Consider the following 21150-nt stretch of genomic DNA (forward strand, 5'->3'; position numbering starts at 1 on the left):
CCAAGCACTTGTAAGATTCGCTTTGACCGAAAATGTTTATTTTTTAATAATTTATATCATTTCTCTTTAATGCTTTAAATACTTAGTAAGATAATTCTTAAAATCGGATAAATAAATAAAATTGCTGTTTATAAATGAATAACAAGAAATATAATTCTTATAAATTTTATACGTTACCCAAATATGAATGATATGACTGTCAAAGTGTTAACAAAGTAACTGGTATTATTTCATCAAACGCTTGGCTTCTCTGACTGTTTTGCCTCGTAATGGCTTGCATTTCAGTCAACCCATTGTTTGACGCAGAGAGCAACTGGACCGAGAGAGAGTTTCAACTGGCCGCTTGGGCCTTCCGCAAGTGGAAATATCATCAATTCACGAGTTTACGGGACGATCTTTGGGGCAACGCGATATTCCTCAAAGAGGCTAATGCTATATCCGTTGAACTAAAAAAGAAGGTATAGTCGCGGAAATGTACAACGGACAATTCTTGGCACGGCTTTCTTTCACTTGCGTTTACTACCTCTGCACCTCTGTTCTTGTATATTTTCGAATACGGGAATATGAATTTTAAACTTCTTTTAATGTTAATACCGATGTGAATTACGTTTATTCGTATGATCTTCGCATTCGTATAATCTACACATATGCTTTTTCGAGTGTAATGATAGTCATTTGCAGAATTTAATATTGCACAAAGAAAATTTATACAAAAATGGTATTTAAATATGTTAAATTTAAAAAACCAAGGAAAAATATTTCCGTTGTATAACGGGTTTTATAACATTAATTTTCTTTTCTAGGTTCAATTCCAATTTACCTTACTCACGGACACCCTTTATTCGCCCTTACCTCCGGATCTCTTACCCATTATGGACGAAGACGAGGAGGATGAAAGACCCTTCCCACGCACGATCGTCGCCGTTGAAGTTCAAGATATGAAAAATGGTGCTACGCATTACTGGACCTTGGACAAGCTAAGGTTTGCTTTACTGCTCTATTTTACGTTTTACGACGGTGTTTATTTAATTAACAGAGCATTCGTACTGATACAAATAAAATGTATTTTGCCGCTAAGAAGTAATTTTTGTTAATGACCATCAATTTGCCGACAAATTTAACAACATTGGAGTAATTTTCTAGCTAAATTACAATGGCATTAAATCATCAAATTTATATATTCATAGCATGTCCTCTATAATTGTATTTAATTTCTCATTATAAAACAAGATCCTTTTTTATACAGCGTTCGACGATTTCTTTTCTGTTTCGTTACCGTCGCACGTTACCGAATGCACTTCTTGTGCACTTAATGAAAATTATGAAGATTATCGACCTGCGCCAAAAGTAATACGAAAACTAAATATTTTTATAACAATATGCAGTCGCGAGACGATCAAAAATTCTTCTGCGCGCACTAGGCATTGCACGATGATTAAGATCATAGAATTGAATTTTGAATCGTGGGCCTTTGTTCGCTAATCGAGCGAGAGCGAATTCAGCTTATACTAAAATAAGACTCGGTGTTCGATCCGCATCCGGCTTAAAGGGATCGCACGGCCCACTCACGCGAAGTAATGACATGTATGACTTGTAGACAGCGCTTGGAGCTGATGCGACATGTGTACAACGAGGACTCGAGCCCCAGCACTCCGGAGGCCAAAGAGGATATTTTCCAATGTCTTACGGTCTACTCTAATCCGAAGTTCTCGCTCGCAAATCTTTTGCCTTCGAGGTTGGTGCTCGAATGCGCGAGGCTCTCCTCTTCGCCATGTAATACGCTTTAAATGCCCTCGGCCTTCGAAGAATCCCCTTATCGCTGGCGCAAAAGTCCGTTTTCACCGCCATGCGTTTTGTCGTTTTTTGTTCTGTCTGTCTTGAAAGGCTTTTCTCGGTATGGTAACGCTGTGTGCCCTCCGGCGCGGATACAAACGAAACGGGCTTTGCACTTTGAACTCGCGAAACTTATCGGTTGAATCTGCATGGTTTCCTTTGATAGATTTGTAGCGCAAACGACGCAAATCGGATTGGAATGAGTACGAGCCCTCGGCTCACCAAAAGTTATGCCATCGTTTACGCAGCACCGCTTCCGCTGCTGTGAACATCTCTATTGCTGTCTGAATGTAAAGAAAAGCGTCTCGTCGCATTCTGTGCACGTCTGTCTCAACACCGACACATCTTCTAGTTATTTCCTGCTGAGCTCGTGTCCTCACTATTTCGCTTTCCAACTTTGTCATGCACGTACATTTAATTAACTCGATCAAGAAAACGACGAAGAAAAAAAAAATATTAAACACGTAAAGGGAAGACTCGATATTTCAGGTTTTATAACAAACATATAAATATTTCAATGTTTTTTTTTTATAAATTATTACATTAGCGCTTGCTTATAAATATTATATAAATAATATAAATAACATTTGTCCTTATTTTGAAACAAAGCTTTTTGATGGAAAGGTTGCTTAAACTCGCAACCCCATGAGAATATTGTATATACATACACACATATATATATATATATATATATATATATATATATATACATATATACATATATATAATTTTCTACTAAAACACATAGATAAAAAGTCGAAAACGTTGAATAATAAATAGATGAAATTTACACGAAGAAATTTTAGATGAGTTAAAACACACTTAAATGACTTAACACACGAGTTATGATTGCATTCGCATAATGTCTTGTTATTGGAAATAGCAGTAAACGATAGTTTCGTCTGCTTTCCAGACAAAGGTTGGAGCTGATGCGCGAGATGTATCACAATGAGGCGGAGCTCTCACCGACGTCTCCGGACTTCAATATCGAATCTATTACGGGAGGCGATCCATTTTACGATCGATTTCCGTGGTTCCGTATGGTCGGCAGGTAAATGAATGAATTTAAATATCACCACGATCTTCCTGATTTTTTTCTTCTCTTTTTGCTTTTGATTATTATGCTAATCTGATGTAAAATTTTTCAGAGCTTTCGTATATTTGAGCAACCTCATGTACCCAGTGCCACTGATTCACAAAGTGGCTATCGTAAATGAAAAAGGCGACGTTAAGGGTTACTTACGAGTCGCTGTACAAGCCGTAGTTGGTACGTAGCGTATCTACATTTCACGTCTTTCGCATATATAAGATGTACATAACGAACCCTTCTTCTAGAAGAGGAAAACAGTGAATATTCAAGTGGCGTCAGACAATCAGCTCGAATCTCCTTCGAGGATGACTTGTTTGGTGGGCATAAGCATAATAAACGCAACTCGCTCCTGGCTCAGACTCTAGAGAAAAATCGACAGATTATGCTGCACGAGGAACGCGTGGTTGAAGGGCATAACGAAATTAATCAGAAGGACATGAAAGACGAGGACGATATAGGAGATGCCGACAGCGGCAGAGGTGATAGCTCAGTCTCGAGCGATATGAAAGAGGAAGAGTTGCCGGATCACTTGCAACCCGGTGCAGAATTCACTTTCAGGGTAACGGTCCTACAAGCTATGGGTATTTCCACGGAGTACGCTGACATTTTCTGTCAGTTCAAGTAAGTGTCTGTCTGTTTCAGCTTGTTTTAACATGTAATATATGACCTACAAAGTAATTACTTTTACAGCTTCTTACATCGACACGATGAAGCTTTCTCGACAGAGCCGGTAAAGAACACAGGCAAGGGTAATCCACCTGGATTTTATCACGTACAGAATGTAAGTCGAATATAGAGAGAATCTCAGGTCTAAAATTTTGTTAAAGTTAAAGCCTGCTAATTAATAATATCTCTCAATTAATATAGATTACAGTTACGGTTACCAAATCCTTCTTGGAATATCTGAAGACTCAACCTATTGTCTTCGAAGTGTTTGGTCATTATCAGCAACATCCGTTGCACAAAGATGCGAAACTGGAATAGTGAGTATTAATCATAAACACTAATTCTTTTAGATTTTGCTTAAGAAAATTTCATAATCACATTCGTATTCACATAGCAGCGTACGACAGCCACCGAAGAGAATGCTACCGCCATCCATACCGATCAGTCAGCCAGTTCGTTCGCCGAAATTCGGGAGTGTTCTGCCGTCTCCCAGCACATCGCATGTGCATGCTAAATACGATGTATTAGTGTGGTTCGAGATCTGCGAATTGGCACCGAATGGCGAGTACGTGCCGTCAGTGGTGGACCATAGCGATGATCTACCATGTCGTGGACTGTTCCTGCTCCATCAGGGCATTCAGCGACGTATACGAATCACTATTGTGCACGAGCCGGCTTCTGAATTGAGGTGGAAAGACGTACGCGAACTTGTGGTTGGCCGCATACGAAACACCCCGGAACCGGAGGAAGAAGATAATGACTCGTCTGTGCTTTCACTGGGTCTGTTCCCGGGCGAGTATCTCGAAATTCCTGGTGATGATCGAACCATGTTCAGATTCGAAGCAGCCTGGGACAGCTCTCTGCACAACTCGGCTCTGCTCAATCGAGTCACGTCTTATGGAGAACAAATCTTCATGACTATCTCCGCGTATCTCGAGGTACGTATTAGATATTTTGATGGTTTGTGAGAACATTTCAGGAAGCTTATTCTTTTCACCTGTATCGATTTTAGCTGGAGAATTGTGGAAGACCTGCAATTATCACGAAAGATTTGAGCATGATCATCTATGGGAGGGACGCAAGAGTAGGGCCACGTTCACTCAAGCATCTATTTAGTGGCAGCTATCGCAATCAGGAAGCGAATCGACTCAGCGGCGTCTACGAATTGGTGTTACGTCGTTCTTCGGAAGCAGGTAGCCCAGGTTTGTTATGTCTAACCATAGTGTAGTCCCGTGTTCTACTTTACGTCACATTCAGACGGAATAACGTCTCATTTTTCAAATTATATTATATGTCTGCGACATATCTTTTATCTATATGTACTTAAAAGATATATCTTAAATATACTTATAATATATTTTTTTAGTGACTTCAAATATTGAAACCAAAACCATCTATACCAAAATATCATTCTTAATTTGAAAAAAGGAAAGAAAGCAATGATTAAATATAATTGAATTATTTTAAAGCTGTATATTGTGTTGATTATTCTGACTCTAAAATATTAATCTTAATATAAAAAAAACACAATATTGTTTCACTGCACTATTGCTGAGTATAACAGATTTCTTTAATTATTAGGTGTTGGAATTAATTCGTAGCGTTTTACAAGAGATGGGAAGTACTTTCATTAATGTATTTTTTAATGCTCATGTGAAATAAATAACATTCTTTCATTAAAAATGCTACGAATTAATTCCAACACCTAATAATATTTAATGAACAATAATATTTTTATACTTATTTATATTTTTGGTTTTTTCCTGTTTCTTGTTACCTATCCATTTTTCCTCCCCATATATTTATAGGAGTTCAAAGACGTCAACGTCGCGTCTTGGACACGAGCTCCACATACGTCCGGGGTGAAGAGAATCTTCACGGATGGAGACCACGCGGAGACAGTCTCATATTCGATCATCAGTGGGAGCTCGAAAAGTTGACGAGGCTGGAAGAAGTGGAGAGAGTACGACATACATTGTTGTTGCGGGAGAAGCTCGGTATTGACAAAATACCATTCTGCAATAAGCCTCTGCACGATTTTACGAAGAGCGAAAAGGTAACCGCATTTTATATTATTAAATACTGAAATACAACATAGAATTATATATAATAATTTTAATCTGATATAGGACGTATGTAATATGGTGGCAAAGGCCACAAACGAGCCACATGCTAGCCCAGTAAAACTGAAACGTTCGACGAGTAAAGACGTTTACGAACCCTGGGAAATGACCGAAAGAGATCGTGAATTAACAACTAAGTACATTAAACTTATCCAAGGAAGAATCCCGAGCAAGGAACCGATATTACTGTCCGATGTTTCGCCCGGGGAAGACACCATAACCGATTTATCCGCGTCTATGATGTCTTCAGTCATATCGTCTTCATCTCAAGAGTCAGTATATGCGAAAGCTAGCGATTTTTTAAAGCAGGTAACCCTCTCTGCATGCCCCTGAGTGCTCTTGCTAGTAGCGGTTGTCCATGCTTTGCTTCGCCATATTAATACATTTATCTATAAAAAAAAAACAATTCGATATTCGAAAAATTCGGTTAACTCGTTATCGAATACTCTTGATATGTATGCTGTATAATTTTGCTACATTCCAATATATATGAAAGGAAGACACAAATGCTTCGAACGATTTGAAAAACGGCGTTTGATTTAATTGTTTACTTATTATCGTGTAAAGCGGCGATTGATTCATGCATTTTTTTTCAGTTTGGCTCACTATATATTATCGCGCTTTCTCAAATATTATGCTTTCTCGAATCGATATAGCTTTCAAAACATCTGCTTCTGCATTCGTTCGTTTCAAAGTGTGACATTCGAGACTTAAGTGCCGAGACATGTCGAGACAACCGCCAGCATGATTTGCTCATGGTCGGGGTTATGTTGGAGTGTTACTTGCAGGCTGCTGATATAATAGTATGGAGCAAGTCTAAGTCGTGCCTCCTTAGGTTGAGTTCACCAGAAAGGGCTAGACTGCAAGAACTTCAGGAGAGCATATTGGCGAGCGAGTCGGCTAATCAGACTTGTACTGTCGCACCGCCGCCACTTGGATCATCCTCGCCATCGAAGGAGAACCTGGTATTGTATGTGCCAGAGGTGGAGGAAATACGCATAAGTCCGGTCATCGCGCGGAAAGGCTACCTGAACGTTCTCGAGCACAAAACCAATGGTTGGAAAAAACGCTGGGTGGTACGTCCTTTACCGTTAAATTTATGTTATCTAATTTAAAAGAAAAGAAAGCTATGCTTAAATATAATTAAATTATTTTCAAGTCATATTATATAATAATATTAATTCTTAATCTAAAATTATTGATTTAAAGAGATTTCAATGTCCGCGCGTTTTTTCTTTGTTATATTAGGCTGTTCGCCGACCGTACGTTCTCATTTTCCGAGAGGAGAAAGATCCCGTCGAAAGGGCATTAATTAATTTGGCTACGGCTCAAGTCGAATACTCCGAGGATCAGCTGGCCATGGTGAAAGTACCGAATACTTTCAGGTAAATTGTTCGCGAATAAGGAAGTAAGTACAGATACGATTGTACAACATATACTAAAATGTCTGTCTATGCAGTGTCGTCACCAAACACAGAGGATATTTGCTACAGACTTTAGGTGATAAGGAGGTTTACGACTGGCTGTATGCGATTAATCCTCTTCTAGCTGGTCAAATTAGGCATGTACAATAGTGTAAATTTATTTTGCTCCTTTTATCTTAATAATAAATCGTGAAGACTCCAATTAACTATACGTATTATTATCTTATACATGAAAATTATGAAAACAATAGATAAAATGCTTAATAAACTATTGTAGGTCGAAACTTGCCCGCAAAAGTCCGGCTGCCCCGAATTTAAGCAATGGCGCGCCGATAGGCATGACACCACAACTGGAGCAGCAGAACAATCAGACCAAGTGAGTGGTCGACACTATGGCCGGGGTAACGAGTGCAATAGCAAACATGTCGGAGAAAATGCTGTGTTGGTCACACTCGGCCTTAGAGTCCCAAGACTTCTGCAACTTTCGATTTCCGCTAGTCTTTGATTGACCGAGCGGAGGCGAAGCTGTCCCTTGAGACTATCCACGATTGGCAGCATATTAATATCGACGTTTTACTTTACACAGCGTCCCTTTAGCACGTTATAGAGCAGTCAGAATGAGGAAGAAAGGAGAAAAGAAAAGGAAGATGGTGCTCGTCTTTCGAAGAAGTTACAAATGCGCGTACAAATGCATTCGATTACACTGTGTTGGAAAAAAAAATGTTCGTTTTTAAGTCTCTCCGTACATTTCGAATTCGCATTCGAAGTGCTCTCCACGTCGACGAGACGAGATCGCGCGCGAATATTTTCGTTGAATTTTTATTTCTATAACACGTATATCAACGTGTAACTATGCGATACCTCTTACGTACGCGATGTGTGAGGAAGATAGAAAATGCATTTATGCCTAATAAACATATTCCTAAGACGATCACTGAAAATCGGGATAAGGAATAGATACATGTAAAAGAGAAAGTATGCGAGAGAAAGTGAGAAAGAGGGAGAGAAAGAAAGAGAGAAAACGAAATAAACGAGAGATAAAAAAATATTAATAATTTCATACGCAAGCTTAACGATCCCTTAGTGCGAAAAATTATGAAGGAGAAAAAAAAAGACAACATTTTGTAAACTAATTCAGGCAAATTGATAAGATTCATTTAAGATAATTCTCTACCTATTTTAACATTTTATCATTCTATCTGTTTTAGCATTTTAACATTTTAGCGTCGTAACGATCGTTAAGAGTAAAGACAATTTTCTATAAAGATTACATTTCCATTTTATTCAATAATCGTTTTCTTTTACTCGAGCAAATTAGATATATACATCGATACTGGCTATCCGATTTACGTATAAAAAATCGGATGTATTGCTGTACACGCAATCGATCGGCCGTCGCTCGATGAAGATTTTATCTTCTTAATTAAAGATTCAAATAATTTTATTTGCAACGCGCACGTATTGTAAAATAAGAGCATTGCTCCAAAGCAACGACGCTAACTTTGTATTAGAATGAAAAAAGATTCGAATATTATTTAAGATGTAAAAACTAAGAAGTGAGAGGAAAGAATCGTTACTTCTTGAAGCATAAAACTCGTAGAATACTTCCTTTTAACGTAATTCTAAACATTTATTCGCACTAAATCATTTATCCTCGATATAAAATAATTTTTATATCCTCTCCTATCTTAAGATATTTGCAAATTTTCTGTACATATTTTAGTACTTGCCAACTACTTTTGATTATACAAATGGGTTCAAGAGTTTAAAAGCGAAGAGCAAAAGTTGTTAAGAACAGAGAGTTACAAGTATTTGTAACTCTTTGTTTCTAAAAATCTTTGTCTAAAAATAATGTAGAAATTTTGCAACGATAATTTATGAAACTCTCTTGCAATTTTAATGTGGAATTATGAGAATGTAATTTTTTTTTCTTTAATCATTATACATACATTGCATACATTTAAAAATATTTTTCCTACTTTTATTTTGAGATGAGAATTTTGAGGCGAGAATCATACGAAATCTTAAATTGTTTATATACGAATCATACAAAATTTTAAATTGTCGTTACGAGAGTTCTACATAAAGAAAATTAATGTTCTAATAAGCAGAAAAATAATATCACTGAAAAAACTTCTTCGAAATACGAATAAATGCGCGTAGTCGGCAAGCAAGCGGCACTGTCATAAGAAATTTTCCATTTGTAATCGACCGAGATCCACAATTGATATGAAGCTAGGACAAAGCTGGAATTTTCGCACTTTGTATCTTGCAGCATGCAAAATAGATAAAATTACATTAATCTGTGGATATAGACACTCTGATACATCGTGTTTTCATGTCTACTTAGAATTTAAGCAATGCTCCTCAAACATGTTCACTACGTAATGTGGCAAGCACATCCTCGGACGTACGATGAATGCGTGTCGACGAATTTCATCTAACGAGAAAATATTCAATTTTGGATTAACAAATGTTAATTCACTTGTAGCTTGAGCATAATGAATAAAATTAGAATTATAACGACGATAAAACTTGTTTTTAAAAAAGTGAATTTATAATTAAACTTGATACAGAAAGGATTCAATCGTTCGATCTAATTTTTTTCAAAAGCAGAATGATCTGATTCTCCAATTTCTTTCTTTTCTAAAGAACTTAGAGATGAATGAAAATCCCTTTAAAGTTCAATCCGAATTGATTAATTTCCTCGTAAGATTATAAACGATTGCAAACGTTCCGAAACTTCTCTTACGTGTAACAGATTTCGGATAAAAGATGCGGCATTATAAATACATGTGTCTCCATGCAGCTTACATGGAGAACTCTTAACATCTTTGATATTAACTCACGCGACTGTGGTGTCTGAAATGTAGTCAAAGAAGGACTCATTCTCTTGATAGATATTATATATACGTATATAATAGCATTTCATGACAGTCGATATGTAGTACTGAGACATTTCACGCACAGCAAAAACCTAATTTGTTTGTTTTCATCCCGTGCCGTCGAATACATTTCCTATTGTCCAGATAGTCAAATCTGAAAAAAAAATTTGTAAAGTGTCTGCTACCAATTCTCTTGATAAAATGCCAGCAGAAATATAACGAAATTTGCTAATAGAATATGACGGAAAATTAACTGCAGAAGCAGCAGAATTTTGTAATCATTTAAATATATATATTCGATAATATTCGAATTGTTATAAAATATATAACAGATTTTGTTTAATTTTTGCTGGCTGTATGTGCTATTAAATTATGTCGGTTAGACTCTATTGGCAGATCACGAGTTTCATATGAATACAATTGATGCCAATCTGCCACAGTACTTCGCTCGAATCTGTCGACAAACTAACATCAGGAGACACGGTAGTATCTCTAAGAGTACGTGCGCAAATTTTGCTTACTGAACAGACTTTGCAAAGTATCCGTTATCAATTTTGTTAACAGAATGTCAGCAATAATGGAATCTTCTTCTTATGTTAGGCCTCTGACTTGTGTTACTCCTCTCTCATATGCTTGTGGTGCGCACGCTGATTATTCAATTGCTCTAAGCATATAGGAATTTTAATATTTTTTTTTTCGAACGGCGGATTTTTCCAAAGGTATTTCTGTGAGCAAGAATATTCTCTGGAGGTTGATGGAGCTCCGAAAGGAGATACATTCCGAGAGGAGCGTAAATATTTTGATTCCTACCAGGATCGAACTCGGGATCTCCGGATAGACCAGTGCGCTGTTTGCCATGCCACACTCAATAATGGAATCTGATAACAGATTAACCGCAAAAATAGAGTAGAATCTTTCATAATCATTTAATTAATATTCCATTTTAATCGCTATGAAATTTTACCTTCTCTGCTAAAAATCTGCTATCAGATAACAAAAGCTCTACTGGGCAGATCACGAGCTTAATACAACTGATATCAATCTGCCGCAGAATCTGCTGGCAAGCTGTTAGCATGCCGCTAACATTTTGCTTACTGAGTGAACACCCATTGTACAGTCGAATGTATGCATGTACACACATTTTTATAATTATATATATTAGAATCTGTATTGCTTCTTTACATTCTGTGAGTGCTTGGGAGCGCGTCTACAATTCGGTATAAGTTCCACGTAATATTCTTCTTATCGGTCAAGTGTGTACTGGCATCATATTGTATTCCTTAATTATTGTCTTAATTATTATCTTTTAACCTTATTCAAGCTCCTTTTGCAAGTGCGAACATTTTTTTTTTAATGTTGCCCTTCCATCGAAGTGGTCTATCGATTTCGTGTACCTTGACGTTTCTCGAGGGACAAGATTCTCTGGGGGAGTGTTCTCCGATGTGGATGTCGATATCGGAATTGAACGGAAAACGATTCTGAACTCGCTTGATTCTAGTCGCAAAGACGCTTTGTGCGTTCGATCTTGAGGCCGATTATATCTTTTCTTTTGTCTTTCTTCGATCGCGGCTTCACACGAATATAAATGCCCCGTCACCGATTATCCATTTTCGCTTGCTGACTGTTGTAGTATCTTATAGTTTTATTTTGTTAACGACACACCATATGATATATCGAAAAATAAATGCATAAATGTATAAGTTGAACTTTAGGCTCTCTATCGACTATACCGCAAGACAAGATATGGTATATACGACGAGGAAGATATATAAGAAAGGGAAGGAAGAAAAGGGAGAAAAAAGAAACGCGTATATTATGAGAGGAATTTACATCACATTTAAGTCGTTGGAGAGATTAATAATCATTGTTATTATTAGTAGATGAAATATAGAAGAACAAAGAACGGACACGGTGAGAATGAGAGCGTGTATGAGATGCTGAAAGACAGGGAAAGAGAGGAAGAGAAAGCGATAGAGAGAAAGAGAATCCGAGTGGAAACGCATGAAAGGGAGAAAGTATGTGAGAGAGCGCGAGAGGACACGTTCGCTTATATATATACATAATACAAAGTATAAATTATATAAATATATAAATAAATTTAATGTTATACTTTAATAAGCATTCCTTTGTCAAACATTGTCGATCATCGCGAGGCGAGTGACACAATGATGGAAAGGCTAACGGCGATGCGACCTGTACCAAGTTATATAAGTTTATGTATTTGTTTGTAAGGTAACTGGACATCCGTTACGAAGCGTTTTCGTTTGACCGTTTGCTATCGGAAACGTGCATCGACGCTGTAACTAGTATTTATTATAAATATTATATTATGGTTACTCGAATATTTCGCTAGGCTCACTGTAAGTGGTAACGTGTAATAAATCGGTCAATAAAAAGCTTATATGCTTAATAAGTTCTTTTCAAAATAATATCCACGTGTTAAAAGCTCTCATTATATATTTTACGATTAATCGCGTTTATTTACACCGATTAAAGTGAGGATGAACTGAACTAATTTAATTCTTTTACAGATACATCTCATTTACTTTAAAAAAATCTAAACGTAAAACTAACTATACAACATAATAAAAATCTATCTAAATCTTTCCAACAAGATCTAAGTCCACGCGTATATTGTTTAAATAAACCTTTTATTTTTTGTTTATTTACATATTAATTTATATTTTATTTAACCATTAAGAATCCTTGTACGTTCACGACAAATTTCTCGAAATTTTCTTTAAACCTCAGTCTTTGAGGACGGTCATTTAAATCTATATTTACATCCACATTCGCAGTCAATGCACTGAAAGCATTCGCTAATCTTTGCGCCACTTGTAGATCCGTTTGAGTAGATACAATATTTTGTATAAGTTGCTGATATTGTTCTTGATAGCAACATATGAGATTGTAAAGAGGTAAACTGGCTTGTGTGATCAGATCTGAATCCATTTGATGTGACAGAATAAGACTTATTAATAACTGAAAAAAAATTCAATGTTTTAGAATTTGCTGATTCAATATTTTAGAATATCTTAAAAAAAAAGGCACATGCATGTCTCAGTCATTTGTAGGAACTTACGTTCAAAAAAGGTGCCATTATGTCTTTGCGTGGCTGTCCTTGCGTAACTTCTTTCTTAATATGCTTAGTTAAGACTTGGATTGTATCACAGCAAAGACCAGCTACTTCATTGCCGAATGAGTATAAACCTAATTCCACTGACGCTAAAAGTTGTTGCAGCAATTTAACAGAGAGACTACAAACTTTCTCAGGACATAGCTCACATACAAATTTTATCATTTCGAAATACCTATAGAAAAAAAGTAGTTATTTTAATATACAAACATAATAAGAAATATTATATTATATGAATTAAAAAATTTTTCAAATATTATGTTATAAACTGTTAATGAAAATTCAAAAAATCAAATTATATATGTATTATAACTTATTTTAATATAATTTCAATATAATCTAATTTAATATATTATTTAAATTAAATGTTTATCTTTTTGTTATAATTATTGTATTATATACAATTATACTTACTGCAAACATAATGACGGAAATTTTAACAAATTTATTGTCATCATAGGCATGATTATATTTAAGCCATACAAGAAAACATCAGTAGGTGGTACGGGTTCGACGGCCGGTGCTGCAGACGCAAGTTGAGTTGATGGGTTTACGAAGTTATTTAAATTAAACATGTCTTTCATTAATAAATTAGTTAATAATCGCATAAGTAACACAATATCCTGAAAACTATCCTCTTCTGCAGTCGAGTCTACAGTAAACCGATGACTGTTACAGCGAGCATACGTTTGCATCATTTGCATACAAATTTCATATACACGCATACTATCAGCCTGAAATAATACAATAAAATAATAAAATAATACGTCAAGATTACGATTACTATTAAAATTTTTAAATAGAATTAATTATGATAGCTTATATAAATAAAAATGACTTACGTCTGATAAGAATACAATTTTTATATATTCATTAAAAAGCTCTAATATCAGCTGTACTATATCTTGATAATTATGATACAAGGATAATATTTTTGGAAGTTCGGCTAATATGGGAAAAGTATATTGATACACAGGTCCTACTCTCGAACTTTCAGCACCTAGCACTACACCTATTCAAATAAGATTATGTACGTGAAATTTTATTTTAAATTAAACAAAATATATGCGCATCATTGATCATAAAAAATTTAAATATATCATATTAAATAAATCAAATTTAAATAAATATACCTATACAAGATTCTAGTATATCTATAATTTGAATTTTAATATGTTCTTCGTGGTAAGACGACATAAAATTGTCACTAGAAATTAATTGTGTAAATCTGTTCTGCAAGGCTTGTAAAATCCGCGACCAGTAGTACTGATCACTATTTTGTAACGTGATACCAGCATGAACCACTACACGCATTAATCCTCTTTTGATAATCTGCGGGAAATCGTACTGTTCTTTTGTAGCCAATTCAATAATATAATTGAAGTTCTCAGATTTCGACAGGTAGGAAGTTCTGAAAAATTAATATATATTTAGATTTTAAATCATTTCAATGAAAATATTATTACAACGATTACTTTAACGCGTTAATAATCTCGTGTAATATGCAGTAAATTGATATTTGTATACAATAAATGCCTTTATATCATTTTACGTAAGCATATAGCATGTAATGTGATACTTTCTGCAAACACAATTAAATCACAAAGGAATAAGAATCACGAATTATAAAATTGTAAAGAACATTTACTTTGTTAAAGCAATCGTAAACATAATATATTTGTTAAAGTACACGATAATTTGTCTAGGGCACGCATATTAATTTTTCTTAATTAAGTCATGTATCAAATCAAAATAGAGTGATATATTAAAAGCAAAATGAATGACCTCGAAAATAAAAATACAAAAATCATTAGAGAATCATAAAAAGTTTTAGATGTGGAAATGGAGAGCGAAATAGTAGATTATGGTAACTCCTTTCAAAGCTGGAAGGCAAAATAAATTATCTGTTTTAAAAAATCATTGATGTTTAAGCAGATTAATATAAAAAGATATATATCCTTATAGTACATCCTTATATAATACATAAAATTTTTTTAAGTGATACATGAGATACAAGAAATTCAAAAGATTTGTATTAGCCTTCAAGAGAAATTATTGATTAGAGAAAAAAAATTTTGTTATGTACTTTTATATTATCACAAGTTAAACTCCAAGATGCAATCGTACATTAATTATTTAAAAGTTTTGAATCGATGCAGATAAAATTTTATTTTTAGTTAATTATAGATAAATCTTAAGAAAATATTAAAATTAAAAAAACAACAAAATATTAAATAAAATAGTTTAAAGTTGTGCTAAATATTAATCTCAATCCAATTTTATGAATGGAATTGCGCATAAAAAAATACACTGTCAAAGTGAGTTTGACGTATACAAATCTTCTAAAATATCTCATATACATATCTTATTCTTCAGTATATATTCTCATTAGTACATATTTTATTAGTACATAAAAAAAATTCAAGTTTAATAAATTTATTGTTTTCATAATAATTTATGAATAATTATAATAATTTATAATCAATTTTTGCCCGAAAAGCGGATATATATACAAGCACCTACCCGAAAATAAATCCCTCATATTTTTTTCACAAAATATCATCCAGCAAAAACCTTAGCGAAATCCATAATCCGTGAATTCCGGAAGATTTTCCATTCTAGTCATGTTCTATTCGAAACTTAATTTATTAATTATTAATTTGTACGGAAAAATACCGTTGTCCCTAAACAAATTATTAATATGACTATTACAAAGGCACATTTTGCGTGTTATATTTACCTCGCTCGCGATTTAACAAGAGATATTAATAATTTTATAGTTTCATCTATTAGCGCCGGTTCGCTTTTGAAAGCGTTGATGTTACAAATTATTTTGTCCAGAAGAAAATTCATTGACCACAATGCACCAGGGCTGTCATCACCAAAAGCATGCAAAAGCGTGGTGCTTAATTCATTGTAATGGTCCTCATTTGGTATAAGATAAATCTCTGACCATCTATGTAAAAACCATATTATCGTGCTGCTCAATTCAGGACTGAGTATATTTTCCAAGTGTATCGATATGGCAGTTTTCTCAATAGTGCATAAACGAAAAATGCCCGTGATTAATCGAATAACTTGATCGATCGAGGCTGAGGGACTACTTATATCCGATTGAACATTTTGCGAGGACACTAAAAACTCCAGTGTACGATTTACATCAACATTTCCTTCTTGAGACTGAAAACATATAAAAAAGAAATTTAATACTTTCGTCTCCAGAGTAAAGTAAAAATTGCGATGAATATTTGCAAACCTGTTTCATACTGCATCGCGTTATTTCTAAAGGTATTAGGGTTAATGCGATTTCACCCTCACATTCCATACAAAAAACGTGCCCCGTTATTAAAATGAGCCAATGCAAATCTTCGTACAACTCATCCATAGAGGCAGGTCGAGATGACGATTCATTTTGTTCGACCAATAGATTTAGATTGTCGCGCAATTTATGTATTCGATCTTCGAGTAATTGCGCTAATAAAGGTAAAGAATGATCTGGTACTTGTCTACCAAAATCTCCTATAAATTATCAAGCATTTGCTATTATTATCATTATTGGTCTGCGTAATAAAATGTATTTTAATAGACCAATTATAATACATTGGACCGTTTCATGCACGTAATATATCATTTTATCCTTATTTATCGAATATTAAACAAGGATAAAATACATGTATATCATATGCAAAAAGGAATGCACTTATTACTTACCAATTATTTGTAACTGCGCCTTAAATTTAACTTTGTCAACATCCTCCACATCTACTACTTCCTCGCTAAGATTTTTTCCACCAATGTTTCTAACACCCTCTGGAGGTGATAAGTGACATCGAAGATATATATTAAATATCTGAATAGAGCTCTGTTTACAAAAATCTGCTGGAAAATATGATGAACATAACATGCACGACCATACTTCAAACATGTGTTCCACAGCTTCCATATATAAACAATCATCAGCACGTATCTGCAAAAATATTATAAAATATTGAATCTTTTTGTTTCATACAGTTCTATATATAGAAAGAGATGTTAGATTGAGTAACGACGTTTCCCATGATTGAAAAAAAAAAACATCTTTTCGTCGAATATGGCCAACCCTGTGTATATATATATATATATATATATATATATATATATATATATATATATATATATATATGTATACAATAGAATGTGTGTATGTATATAATATCTACAAATCTCTGTTATTTTCTATATATATCTAATATCTATTTATATCAATATCTATAACTATAATTTCTAATTTCACAAATAATAAATATTTTTTTATTGAATATTTTAGAAAAGATAAAATTGAATTCGGAAAAATTATTCTAGGTCGAAATTCAGACGCAAATTGGAATAAAATACAATAATAATTACCGATTCTTCTTGTGCAGCACATTCTATAAATAAGCATGTTAATCTTGTTATTTGTTCCATAAATGACTTGTATAAGTCTTCTGGAAGACTTTTTAATGAACTTGGAAAAAAATGATTAATCTTTTTTATAATGTTGGTAATTCCGTTTGCCTCCTGATCGCTAATTTCAATACTTAATATAAGCTTCAAAAATCTCTGCATGTAATTTGTCAGGTACTGCACTTCTAATTGTTCCCCGTTTAGGATTCTACCATGTAAACTCGCCAGTTGTATCAAACAATTCATAGCATGGTGAGCTAATTGCGGATTGCTGCGTACTTTCCAATACAGTGTAAAAAATAAATCTAATATTGCTGGATCTAATATTACATCTTGCCATGATATATGCATGCTCAAGGGTGGATTATTTCCAGATTCATGAATTTCCAACATGTACAATAATCTTTTAGGTAGTGCACTGGAGTTAAGGTATACATCAACAACTGTAATGTATCTGTACAAATATCTATCTGTTATATTTATATTCATATATTTTCATTTTCCACATTTAGTATTAAAATTTGTATAGTATTATGTCACATTAAAATACTAAATATGAAATTTGAATTAAATAAAAGTTGTAATGTTTTCAATTTTCTTTTTTAGTTTTTTTTCTTTCTATTTAATATATAATATTTTTACATCAATATATAGATTGATCTCAAATGTATTAATAATAAAAGGATATAATTTGCATTATAAATAAATCCCCAAGCAAGCATACTTTCCACGATAGAAAGTAAAGACTTTACAAGAGGTAATGTCGATTCATCAAAATCCTTCTTGATTAATTCATTAAATACTTCGACACAAAACTTGAAAATTTTTTTCATATCACTTTGTTCAAACTGTTTTTTCTCTTTAAGATGAACTTCCCATGTTAGACCTATGTCGGATGATTTAGCAGTCGTTGCATACTCTTGCAATATCGCAGTTAAAATATTGCATCCTAAAATTTGCTGCAAACAAAAAAATAATCTTCTTTCTGTTTTTTCGCCTTACAAAATAAAAAGTCAATTTTGTCAATGTACTTACTTCAATGTATACTTACATTTGGTAAGTTTCCACTCTTAATCAAATTTTCTATTTCATTTATTATTCGACTTCTCTCTTGTCCAAAGTCATCCACGCTACCTCTTTTAACTATTATTGCAAAAACTTGGAGTATTCTTGTCCTAACATACGGCGCTAACGTAGGTTTGCTTATAACATAGTGTAACAGATATTGTCTCAACGAAGAGATGTCAGATTCTGACAGAGTGGGCCACTCTTGTATCAGAGCTGTTTTTATCAAGCCAGCTGTTTCAAATAATATATAATCTACAGTGCTTAATTCTAAAATTTGCTGACACAGCTGATAAGGTGACTTTGTTTTGCGAAAATTTAAAAATACTGTTTCCGCAGATTGACGTTGATCTGATGAAATTAGATTCGGAGGTGCCTGAAAATGTAAATACAAAATCATTTCAATCTTTCATAGTTGCAAAAACATAGAAACAACATACTTGTAGAATACATAAATAAGATATTTCTTTTGTATTATTTAGTAAATCTTAATATTAATATGCATTCTAAATGTAGGTATCAATGATATACTCGTCAATCAAAAAGAGATTATTACAATTAAAATACTTAATTGTAATAATCAAACCAATTATAACTGTTGTGTGTTTCGCGGGTTTTCTCCGTGTCTAGAATTGGAATACTGAGTATTAGGTTGCTCCTCGCCCTGATGAAGTGGACTGCAAGGCTCACGAAACGTTGCCATTCCAAGAATGGATCTAGACACGGAGAAAACCCGCAAAACACACAACAGTTATATAGAAAACACCCATGGAAGTCTCAAGAATATTAATCAAACCAATTGTTAATAGCAATTCAACAAAAAAGAACATTCTATTTTATTATATTGATATTCAGCCGACTTGTAACAGATATTTTGCAAAATCTGCTCCTAGTAAGCAAAATGTCAGCAATGTGCTAGCAATTTGCCAGCAGGGTTCAAATAGATTTTGTGATAGATTGACATCAACTATAAAATTTATCCTTTTTAGCTAAACTTTTTGCAGAGTTTTTTTTCCTTTTTCTCTACACTGGAGAAAAAAAGAGAAAAAATAAATGGCACAAAAAATTCAGCAAAAAAAAACAGGCTTGTAGTCAATAACTGAAGATAATTAATAGAGAACAAAATCAATTTTCAAAACCAGTGTTAAAAATTGCTATCAAATATAATTATTTATATTACAAGGGTCTTTTTATGGCTGCACTAGTATACACTTATATATAATTAAATTTCATAATTGCCAATTATAAAATTGGATCTCACAGTGATGTAATATATATTGTTATTGCTACATATAATACCAAATTACGTAAAATTATTTTAATTAAAAATATTATTTAATTTATTAATTTCAAGTATGATTTATAAGTATATTTTACATAAATAAATCAGAATTTGTAGAAAATTACAATGTTTTCAATTTTGCAGTTGATAATTCTAAAATTTAATCGGTCAATTAAGCTAATTAGAGTTAATGAGACCATCCCATTAATTTGTAACTACTAATTATATATTAACAAATCAAAATAAATTTGTCTAATTATAACATCAATGAACACAGTCGATACTCATCTACAAGCAAACTTGCTTTTACTTTAACTGTATTTACATTAAGCTTATGTTTCATTATTTATTTTGGAATGTCAATAGGTTAACATAAACATTGATGCCACGAGATGCTCTGAAATCACACATCGCTTCAATTGCTCCCAAATATTTCTTTTGTAAAACAAGCTTGAAGCAGCAAATATTAGAAATTACATAACACATAGAGTAATCCAATACACTTGAAATAGTTTTGTTTTGCTTTACCTCATAAGAAAACATTCGTTTGAATAATTTGTTCTGTTTTTAAGAAGTTTCTTAGATCATGCTTTATCTCGTTTTTTTTCACCTTGCGTGTGTGTGCCGATATACGCATGGAATTCGTTGAATCTTAAGAAATATCTTATAAGGATCGTGAATTACAGAGATCTTAACCTCAAAATAGAATTACCAAAACATAAACAAAAGTTTTCTGGCATAATAAAGAGCAATGTATTCTACTATAAATTTTGGCTCTGCGTATGCTAACACGTAGCAAATCCCACAAGAATTTGTAAGTGGTATCTTTTATTTCACTAACCGTTTGTGTTTAAACATTAGTTTTGCTTTTAAGAGATAAAAGAAAATTCAACGGTACGACTCACCAGAACGATTTGCGCCGCGGCTTCTAACTCCCTCAATATTTCCTCCGCCATCTCAAATAAAACCTGTCTATTTTAATTATAAATTTAATTATATAGACAAATAAATAGACTATATTTACAAAAATGTTTTACCTTAAACTGCACAGACCACAGTGCACACGGTTGACTCGGCGTCCCGTCTGAAATTAGATAGCTTTATAGATAGTAGGTCTCATCATGGTGAAAGAAACCCAGGTGTGTCGTTCTTGAGATAAATTTCAAATGGTTCTGCGCAGATGCCAAAAAGCATGAAGAGAGCATAGACGGACATACACGC

The 21150-nt window shown here is 33.6% G+C and overlaps 2 protein-coding genes across 12 annotated transcripts in view; one reads left to right on the forward strand and one right to left on the reverse strand.

Moving 5' to 3' along the window:
- unc-104 (kinesin family member unc-104) overlaps nucleotides 1-12434 on the forward strand; it is a 34127-nt gene extending 21693 nt beyond the window's left edge. For 2 of the 8 annotated variants that reach the window (XM_011051592.2, XM_087404627.1), the window contains 16 exons: nucleotides 286-458; nucleotides 804-982; nucleotides 1598-1735; nucleotides 2747-2884; nucleotides 2982-3100; nucleotides 3169-3544; nucleotides 3614-3704; nucleotides 3791-3906; nucleotides 3984-4527; nucleotides 4602-4791; nucleotides 5398-5645; nucleotides 5719-6021; nucleotides 6501-6788; nucleotides 6961-7097; nucleotides 7172-7273; nucleotides 7414-12434. In XM_011051592.2, the coding sequence (XP_011049894.1) occupies nucleotides 286-458; nucleotides 804-982; nucleotides 1598-1735; nucleotides 2747-2884; nucleotides 2982-3100; nucleotides 3169-3544; nucleotides 3614-3704; nucleotides 3791-3906; nucleotides 3984-4527; nucleotides 4602-4791; nucleotides 5398-5645; nucleotides 5719-6021; nucleotides 6501-6788; nucleotides 6961-7097; nucleotides 7172-7273; nucleotides 7414-7516 (3245 nt within the window). In that variant the 3' untranslated portion in view covers nucleotides 7517-12434. The remainder of the gene's footprint in view (nucleotides 1-285; nucleotides 459-803; nucleotides 983-1597; nucleotides 1736-2746; nucleotides 2885-2981; nucleotides 3101-3168; nucleotides 3545-3613; nucleotides 3705-3790; nucleotides 3907-3983; nucleotides 4528-4601; nucleotides 4792-5397; nucleotides 5646-5718; nucleotides 6022-6500; nucleotides 6789-6960; nucleotides 7098-7171; nucleotides 7274-7413) is intronic. The other 6 variants (XM_087404625.1, XM_087404624.1, XM_087404623.1 and 3 more) reach the window with 6 other exon arrangements.
- A 219-nt stretch (nucleotides 12435-12653) lies between these two features.
- LOC105143329 (exportin-4) lies at nucleotides 12654-21101 on the reverse strand. 4 transcript variants are annotated; one of them, XM_011051583.2, is made up of 13 exons: nucleotides 20967-21101; nucleotides 20835-20901; nucleotides 18634-19023; nucleotides 18271-18541; nucleotides 17544-17995; nucleotides 16869-17124; nucleotides 16414-16676; nucleotides 15898-16337; nucleotides 14291-14568; nucleotides 14000-14169; nucleotides 13572-13891; nucleotides 13104-13332; nucleotides 12654-13003 (listed from the first exon to the last, which is right to left on the reverse strand). In XM_011051583.2, exons 2-13 carry the CDS (start codon nucleotides 20883-20885, stop codon nucleotides 12707-12709), a joined length of 3417 nt encoding a protein of 1138 aa, XP_011049885.1. In that variant the 5' UTR covers nucleotides 20886-20901; nucleotides 20967-21101; the 3' UTR covers nucleotides 12654-12706. The 4 variants fall into 4 exon arrangements, with proteins under 4 accessions (XP_011049885.1, XP_011049886.1, XP_087260754.1 ...); XM_011051584.2 differs by having other exon boundaries at nucleotides 20835-20897; nucleotides 20967-21084; XM_087404628.1 differs by having other exon boundaries at nucleotides 20835-20885; nucleotides 20967-21080.
- Nucleotides 21102-21150: the final 49 nt, after the last annotated feature.

The sequence above is a fragment of the Acromyrmex echinatior genome, chromosome 3, assembly GCF_024713525.1.
Source record: "Acromyrmex echinatior isolate Ae372 chromosome 3, ASM2471352v2, whole genome shotgun sequence".
NCBI classification, from domain to species: domain Eukaryota; kingdom Metazoa; phylum Arthropoda; class Insecta; order Hymenoptera; family Formicidae; genus Acromyrmex; species Acromyrmex echinatior.

Excerpts from the sequence above, each read along its gene's own strand:
- LOC105143329 (XM_011051583.2), bottom strand. The coding sequence starts at position 20,885 with ATGGCGGAGGAAATATTGAGGGAGTTAGAAGCCGCGGCGCAAATCGTT. Across the intron at positions 19,024-20,834 it reads CCGCGGCGCAAATCGTTCTG|GCACCTCCGAATCTAATTTC; the intron begins GTGAGTCGTACC and ends TTACATTTTCAG. Across the intron at positions 16,338-16,413 it reads CGCGATGCAGTATGAAACAG|TCTCAAGAAGGAAATGTTGA; the intron begins GTTTGCAAATAT and ends ATATGTTTTCAG.